This window comes from Mastomys coucha, unplaced genomic scaffold (genome assembly GCF_008632895.1).
Source record: "Mastomys coucha isolate ucsf_1 unplaced genomic scaffold, UCSF_Mcou_1 pScaffold21, whole genome shotgun sequence".
Classification (NCBI taxonomy): domain Eukaryota; kingdom Metazoa; phylum Chordata; class Mammalia; order Rodentia; family Muridae; genus Mastomys; species Mastomys coucha.
The window spans coordinates 16,242,753-16,250,542 of NW_022196904.1; the positions used below are offsets into that span (position 1 = coordinate 16,242,753).

Consider the following 7,790-nt stretch of genomic DNA (forward strand, 5'->3'; position numbering starts at 1 on the left):
TGCTCCAGAGCTGAGTCCAGTATACTCACCCACCCCTCCTTCCCCCGCCCTGCCTCCTGCTCCAGAGCCCAGAGGAATGGATCTTACAATCGCCTGGATCCTGGTGGGGCCCGGACTGTGCGGTATAGTCTCCATGATCTGAGCTAGGTGCCTGGAGCCATAGAGGGAGTCCTTTGGTCCCCACTCCTTCAGCGCCTCCTCCCCATCCAAGAAGAACAGCTGCAGGGTCACCTGTGCTGCCTATAGGAGCAAGCCACCAAATCAGCACCAACCCTTGGCATTGGCCCACCCATGTGCCCTGCCTATATATTTGCACAGCTGGGGCGGGACAAACCAAGTGTCCTCATTCATGCAGTGTGGTGACAGAAGTCACAGGTTGAGCCAGAGGCTTGGGTTCAAATCCATGATATAGGCGGTTGTTAGATAAAGTAACTTTTTGTTGTTGTTTTGTTTTGTTCTGAAATAAAATCTAGGCCAGCCCAAGCTGGACTGTACCTTCGATCCCCCTTGACTCTCTACCTGGGATTACCGGTGTAATCCCAGCACAACGCCCAGTTTATTTTGTTTTGTTTTGTTTTTATGTTTTTGTGCTGCTGGAGAATGCTCTAGGGATGCCCATATGCTAGACATGCAAGGTTTCATCCAATTGCCCAAGCTACCCTTGAGCTCACTCTGTAGCCCAGACTGGCCTTGAACTTCTCTGCTCCTCAGGCCTCCGTGTCTGGAGGAGCTGGGATTACAGGCCTTAGCCACCAGGGTGGGCTCAACTTCTTCATCTTTAAATGGGGTTAACAGTTCTGTTCACAGGATCACATTTGAATCCAGGTCTGTAAGAACTGGTTATTATTATTTAAGTCTAGCTGGGACAGACAGACACACAGACAGACAGACCCACTGTACAAACAGCAAAACACAATTAGGACACATGCTTCCAAGATGACCAGCTTCTGAGGGTCCAGGAGGCTGCAGGTTGATCTGGCCGTCTGAGGCCACTGACTCATTGGACAGGAGTCTGCACTGAGAGTGAGTTGATGGGACTTGACCTAGCAAAGAGCGAACAGTATTCCCAGGCAAGGGGATGGCAGGGACCAGAGCTGGAGCCAGAGGGCTGTGAGAGGAAGGCAGGGGGGTTAGAAGATCTACAGTTTTCAGGCTTTGTTTTGTAACAGAAGCACTGGGGAACCAAAGAAAGGGTCTGAGGAAGAGGGAGACTTGATGAAATGTGTGTTTGCATTCATTCCACAGATCTCTGCTAATGTTGAACTTTATTCTGACTCGGGGAGACATAACAGGAAGGAGAAGCCAGGTCCGCATCATGGAACATAATGAGATTAGAGAAAACGAGTCATCGAGTCATTGGCACCATGAGGAATGGGCAGTGACCCGAAGGTTGCTTGGGGGTGGGGGGGGGATTCGAAGGGCGCGGGGAGGGTGAAGGGGGTGGGGTAAGAGCGTTGCTGAGACTGGACGCAAACCTTAGTGAGAAGTGAGCTTTACAAAGCAAACACCAAATGCTAATGAGGTGGAAACGAAGCCTCTGGATTGGAGGGACACTGAAAGGGACGTGGCTAGAGTGGATTGCACCTCAGGTCTATCCTTAGGACTCTCTGGCTTAGGGTTAGGATGTGACCTATGTTAGGGGTCTATGGGAGAAGTCTCCAGACACAAGAGGGCAGGATCTGCCATTTAGGATGTAGATCCCTGTGGGATACTGCGGATGTAGCACAGTTGACAAAGCCTTACTGAGGGTGTGTGAAGCCCTGGGATCAGTGTCCAGAATAGCATAAATAAGACACCGTGGTACAGGTACGACTGTAATGCCAGCACTCAGGAGATGAAGGCAAGAGGGTCACAAGTTCAAATTCATTCTTGAATTTGATGTTAGGAAGGCCCACGTGAGACACAGCTGGGACTTGAAGAAAACAAGGATGACAGTAGGTCTGGTGGCCCAGATCTGCCGTGTCACGGCTTGGAAGGGTGGTGCAGAATGACTGAGTTCAAGGCTAGCTTGGGATACATAGTGAAACCCTCTATCAAAAAGGGAAAATATAACAGATGGAACCGAGGATGTGGGCCAAAGATAGACAACCCTCCCCAACTCCTCACCTGCTGCTTGACTCTGCTCAGCATGACGTCCAGGGCCTGGACCAACTCCAGAAGCAAGGCACAGGGCACAGCTGAATCTGTGGCCCCCACAAAGGGAGGCAACCCAGGAGGGAAGAACTTGGAGTCATAATGGCAGGCGAGAGTGAGGTGACGGGCAGCTCCTGGGTCAAGTGTGGCCACCACGTTCCCGAAATCCAGTGACCCCAAGGGGGTTGAGGCTGTGAATGGGTCCAGTTCCACGTGCCAGCCTGCCGATAGGGACTGCAACGTAGCCTCCAGGAACTAGTGGCAAGAGAGAGGTAGGAAGGTGGACAGGGACTGGGGAGGAGGTGGGGAGAAGGGTCTTGTGACTGGAGCCACGCAGAGCAGTCTGGGTTACTAGAAAGTCCCACTTTGGTTCATGTCGTTCCCTTGACATAGACTTCTGCTGAGAAGCAGCTGGGTGGCAGCTGTAGAACCATACCTCTTGATAGCAACAAAACTTGTCATGGCTTATTTTGAGGCAGATTCCCACTATCTAGTCCAGGCTGTGGACTAGGCTGTGTAGCCTAGGCTGGACTAGAACTCCAGATCATGCTTCTTCTTCCAGAATGATAGGATTATGTACCCTTCCCCCAGTCACTGCTCTGGTGACTGAGCTGGCTCACCTAGGGTAGAGTTTTCTGAGATAAAAGAACTCTATTGTCCTTCTGAAGTTTTCTACAGGAAGCCACCATCTGCTGCATTACTGAGTGTTCCTGCCTGGCGAGTTTCTGACTAGCAACAAGATGCTATTGAGTCGACCAGATCCAGCATTGAGGGGGATGGTTCCCTTTCCTATAAATACTGAGTCTTTTAGGTCAACATCAGACCTTGATCGGGAACTTTGTCTTGGTCTCCTTATTTCTCTCGCCATCCTATCCCCCATTCCAAGAGCCCAACTTTTCTTTCAGGAACCCAGTTCACCTGGCTGCCACAGGACTATAGATCCAGACCACCATCACACCCAGGTGTGGGGAGAGAGCCTGCCCCTCTCCCTCTCTCTTTTTCTCTCTCTCCCTCTCTCTCTCCCTCTTTCTCTCCTCTCTCTCCCTCTCTTTCTACCTCTCTCTTCTTCTCTCTCCCCCTCTCTCTCTCTACCTCTCTCCCCCTTTTTCTCTCCCCCTCTCTCCTCTTCTCTCTCCTTCTCTCTCTCTACCTCTCTCCTTCTCTCTCTCTCCTTCTCTCTACCTCTCTCTCTCCCTCTCTCTCTCTCTCTCCCTTTCTCTCCCTTTCTCTCTCTTTCTCTCTCTTTCTCTCTCTTTCTCCCTCTCTCCCTCTCTCTCCCCTCATGTTAATTCTTCCAAAATCACCTGTAGGCCAGCTTTCAACTAACTCACTTCCACCCTTTCCCTCTTGCTGTCTCTCTCCATGGTGCTGAGCATCAGTCCCAGGATTTCCTGCATGATGCTTATACAACCACAGCCACCCCCCCCCAAATGCTGAATACTAGACAAGCCTTCTACCATTGAGCCACACCTCCATCCTTACATCAGATAATTCTAAGCAAGTTGAGCCATGCTCTGACTTCCTCTTAAAAAGTTCTCACTTTGTGCCAACCCTGTCTTAGGATCCCTATGAAATCCACAATGTCAGTGAATGTCCCCATTTTGAAGATGAGGAAACTGAGTCCCAAGGAGGTTAAGAAATTAGTCCAACTAAGGTGGATCCTAAACACAGTATCTGAATGGCACCATGCCACTAATTCTGAAGCAACCTTCTTGGATTTTAATTTTAATTAGCTGTGGGATTTGGACAAAATGTAATAACTTCCATTTCCTCATCTGTATAATGGAGATCTTATTAGTTCCGACCTCACCAGAGAGTACACTGCTTCTACCTAATATAGGGTAAACTTTTGGTGGTGGTGGGGGGGGTTGTATAGTGTGGGATTTGTGTACCACCAAGAGAATCTAGTCTGGTTCACCCACCACCACCACCACCACTCCCCTACCCCCCTTTTCTCCATCTCCTGCCCCCCACCCCATCAGATCCCTAGTCTGCCTCCTGGCTGTTTTGGGATCTGAGTTCCATTTCCTGACAGACTGGGGAATGGAAGTTAGAGGTTGAAAATAAAACTCTTTACCTTTCTCACTTGGAGATTGCCAGGACTACCCGGGGGTCGCACAATCAACAAGGGACGCAGGAAGGTTCCCCAGAGACGTTGCGGATCCAGCTGCCCTACCACCAGCCGCAACTTAGCTTCTGAAAGGCTTCCGATCAGCGGGACCTTGGTTGGGAAATGGGATGGGGAAAAGAAAAATGAAAATAACCCCATTCCCACCCCATCCTGGGCGCTGTTGCACCCACTAGGAGTCCTGCCTCTGCTTGATAATGCAGTCTCCAGCATCAAAGACTTCCTAGATTGGGAGAAATCTTCAAAGCAAGTCTGGTTCTGCCTACCGCAGTCCTAACGAGGAAATTGCAAATGGGTGATGGAGGCTTCTAAATAGATGGCTTGGGCATAGAACTCAGATCTACCCGTGTTGCTTCCTGACTCGTCATCTTCAGAGGGGTCTATCACAAAACAAACCTGAAGCCTTATTTTGTCGGGTGGGGACACGCGCTCAAGTGATGGATAAAGAAATGGCACAGGCGGCAAGGGCCAAACGACGAGGCCACGCTAACCTGAGACTCAATACGAAGGGAAAGAGAGAGATGATGCCGGCTGGGCCCCAGCCAGGGCTCACCCGCAGATCCCGGCTCCGTGACACCTCCTCAACCGCAGGGTGCCAGCTATTCCAGACGATATAGAAAGCCAAGCCCATAGTCAGCGCCAGCAGCAGCAGGGGCAGGAGCTGCACTCGCGGCAGAAGTCGGCGCTTGGAGAGTGAGGGTGCTTTCAGGAGGCCGCGATCCCCCAGCCGCTGCCGGGGCCGCCCGCGGCTCCCGGGACTCATGGCAGCTTTGCCCCGAAACCAATCCCCGTACGGTGGTTTGAGTTTAGGCCAAGATCCGCCTCTCTGAGGTTACAAAACCCAATAGAGAAGCAGAGCAACTGCGTCCTCCCCCGCCCCCAGACGATTGCGATTGGCTCTCCTAAGCGCCGCATCACCCAGAAGGGAGCGCGGAACCCGTAAGGCTCGCCCCCACCGAAGAGGAGCACCGAAGGAGCCAAACCTTACCCGGCGCGGGGCCACGCCCCTCACGGAAGTCGATCGAGAAACTGTCGCTCAAGGAAAAAGGGGCGGCATCCATCCCTAAAACAAGGAGCCGGTTGGTTTGCCTGAAGCCCTGCCCTCGAGAAAAGTGTCGGCGGGTATTTGGAAACGGGGTTGTGTTTTCCATCTTCCAACTTAGACGGCTAGACGGGAAGATAATTTTAGCCAGACCCAGTTTTATTTTCCTCACGGGCAGACACCCTACTGTGGTCCTCGGAAGCTTCAAATCCTCCCTCTCGGCCTTTTCTACAGGGGCGCGCCGCCTGAGAGGTCGCTATGGCAACAGGACACGCCCACAACCGCTGGGGTTTGGTTGCGCAGGCGCCGACGGAAGTGAGCCGCAGGAGACGGAAGACCCGCCCTTCTCTCCCTGTACTCCGAAGGGTTGAGCAACGCGCTTGTAGGCGGGAGTGATCTGCGAGCAAAACCTCCACCATGTGAGGCCGGGCCGGGCTTCGGTGGGGCCAGGGAGATGGAGGGGGACAGTTTAGCTGAATAACGGTCGAGATGGGGTGCTCATAGCTGAGGGTAGACTTCCTCGGGCAAAAGTAATGGTTTTTTCCTTCTGGGGTATTTGAGAACGGGCATGGGGCCTCGGACCTTGAGTTCCGGAGAGGGGACAGCTTTATTCCCTATCGGGCGTAAAACTCTCCGAGGTACTGAGTCTCGTGGAAGTGAACCGTAAAGAGAGAAAACTGGGTCTGATGGCACATGCCTGGAATCCCAGGCCCGGAGAGGCTGAGACAGGAGAATCGCTAGTTGGTCTTGGCCAGGTTCACAGCGAGACCGCTTACAAAAGTAATAGTAATTGGATAAAGAGCTTGGCGGGGAAGGAAGTACTGTTAGAAATAGTGAAAAGTATGGGACGTAGCCAGGATAAATTAGAGCTTTTGAACCTAATTAGAGACTGTCAGTAGCAGGCTACTGCAGTGGTTTGGCGTGTTTATTATTCATTGATCAGATGTTATATAGACTGCTTGTAAGTGAAACATATGGTAAATAAAAGGTCCTTGCCACCAAGGGGGAAAAAAATCTCCCTGGGGCTTGTAAAAAGAATGGAGTAGGAAAGACATAGAGTAATAAACAAGTACATACAATACGCCTTAGATGATCAGGGGTGTGGATGGAGAATTGAGTAGGAAAGAAATGATGCATTGAAAGCCCAATACTTGGGATGGAGATTTAGCTCAATGGATAGAGTACTTTTCTACCCTAGGTACTGGGTTTGGTCCTCAGCTTCACACAAACTAGACATAGTTGGCACATGCCTGTACTCCCAATATTCTGGAGGCAGAGACAGACAAGTCTTTGAGTTCCAGGGCAGCCAGGCTTATACAGTGAGACATTGTGGGGTGGGGCAGAGGATGAGGAGAGATGTGATTGAAGTTTAGGTTGTGGATAGAAATGGCCACGTTTTGGATATATTGTGGAGACAGGTGACAAGATATGAGGATAGAGTAAGGTTTGAAAGAAGAATCAAGTGCCAGGCATGATGGTGAGCCCCTGTAATCTCCGACTTTAGGGAATGGAGACAGGGGAATTGAGAATTCAAGGTTCACAGTGGGTGAAAGAGGTTTGGTAGATGAGCTGGAGCAGGTTAAATTGGAAATGTCTCTCCTGCCTCCAGAAAAGACTGCACCAGGAAGGGTGTTTGGGGGCCAGACTGGGGAGACGCTGGACAGTGTGGCTTTGATCACTTATGCTTCCAACTTGAACCCATCTCACCCCTGGGTTCTCTATTCAGGAGTCTCCTCAATAAACCCAAGAGTGAGATGACCCCAGAGGAGCTGCAGAAGCGGGAGGAGGAGGAATTCAACACAGGTCCCCTGTCAGTGCTCACGCAGTCGGTCAAGAACAACACACAAGTGCTCATTAACTGTCGAAACAACAAGAAGCTGCTGGGCCGGGTGAAGGCCTTTGACAGGTGAGCACTGTCTCAGGGAGGGCTGGGGCTGGGGTTGAGGGGCCTGAAAGGTAGGTCATTCCAAAAGAATCATCATAATAAGGTGGGCACGGTGACAAAGCACCTTTAATCTCAGCACTCAGGGGGAATCACCATGAGTTGAAGGCCAGCCAGGGTCACATGGCAAGGCCCAGCTCAAAAAATTAGAAAGTGGCAATGCTTAGCCTTTTTTTTTTTTTTTTTTTTTTAAATCTTATGTGTTTAGGTGTTTTGTCTGCATGTAAGTCTGTGCACTATAGACATGTCTAGTACCTTCAGAAGTCAATCAGATCCCCTGGCAGGAGAAGGAACTGGAGTTACAATAATTGATTTGTTCATCTGTAGGCCAGACATCAATATCAAATATCTTATATTGCTTTCTAGCTTGTTTTGAGGCAGGGTCTTAACTGTGTAGCTCCGACTGGCTGCAGATATGGCAGAGGCTTTTGTGTATTGTGGGCAGAGGGATTCTCTGACATTTATACTTCTTTTTTGGTTTTTTTTTGGGGGCTTTTTGTTTTTTTTTCGAGACAGGGTTTCTCTGTATAGCCCTGGCTGTCCAG

At 50.7% G+C, this 7,790-nt stretch overlaps 2 protein-coding genes across 3 annotated transcripts in view; one reads left to right on the forward strand and one right to left on the reverse strand.

Moving 5' to 3' along the window:
- The window catches only part of Qpctl (glutaminyl-peptide cyclotransferase like), a 9,113-nt gene extending 3,895 nt beyond the window's left edge, over positions 1-5,218 (reverse strand). The window contains exons 1-4 of the mRNA XM_031384118.1: positions 4,815-5,218; positions 4,211-4,354; positions 2,107-2,388; positions 30-240 (exon numbers count right to left, since the gene is read on the reverse strand). Of these exons, the coding sequence (XP_031239978.1) occupies positions 30-240; positions 2,107-2,388; positions 4,211-4,354; positions 4,815-5,024 (847 nt within the window). The 5' untranslated portion in view covers positions 5,025-5,218. The remainder of the gene's footprint in view (positions 1-29; positions 241-2,106; positions 2,389-4,210; positions 4,355-4,814) is intronic.
- Snrpd2 (small nuclear ribonucleoprotein D2 polypeptide) overlaps positions 5,216-7,790 on the forward strand; it is a 4,399-nt gene continuing 1,824 nt past the window's right edge. Inside the window, exons 1-3 of one of the 2 annotated variants that reach the window (XM_031385529.1) lie at positions 5,216-5,340; positions 5,538-5,722; positions 7,030-7,209. In XM_031385529.1, the coding sequence (XP_031241389.1) occupies positions 5,721-5,722; positions 7,030-7,209 (182 nt within the window). In that variant the 5' untranslated portion in view covers positions 5,216-5,340; positions 5,538-5,720. Of the gene's footprint in view, positions 5,384-5,537; positions 5,723-7,029; positions 7,210-7,790 lie in introns of both variants that reach the window. The other variant, XM_031385531.1, reaches the window with a different exon arrangement.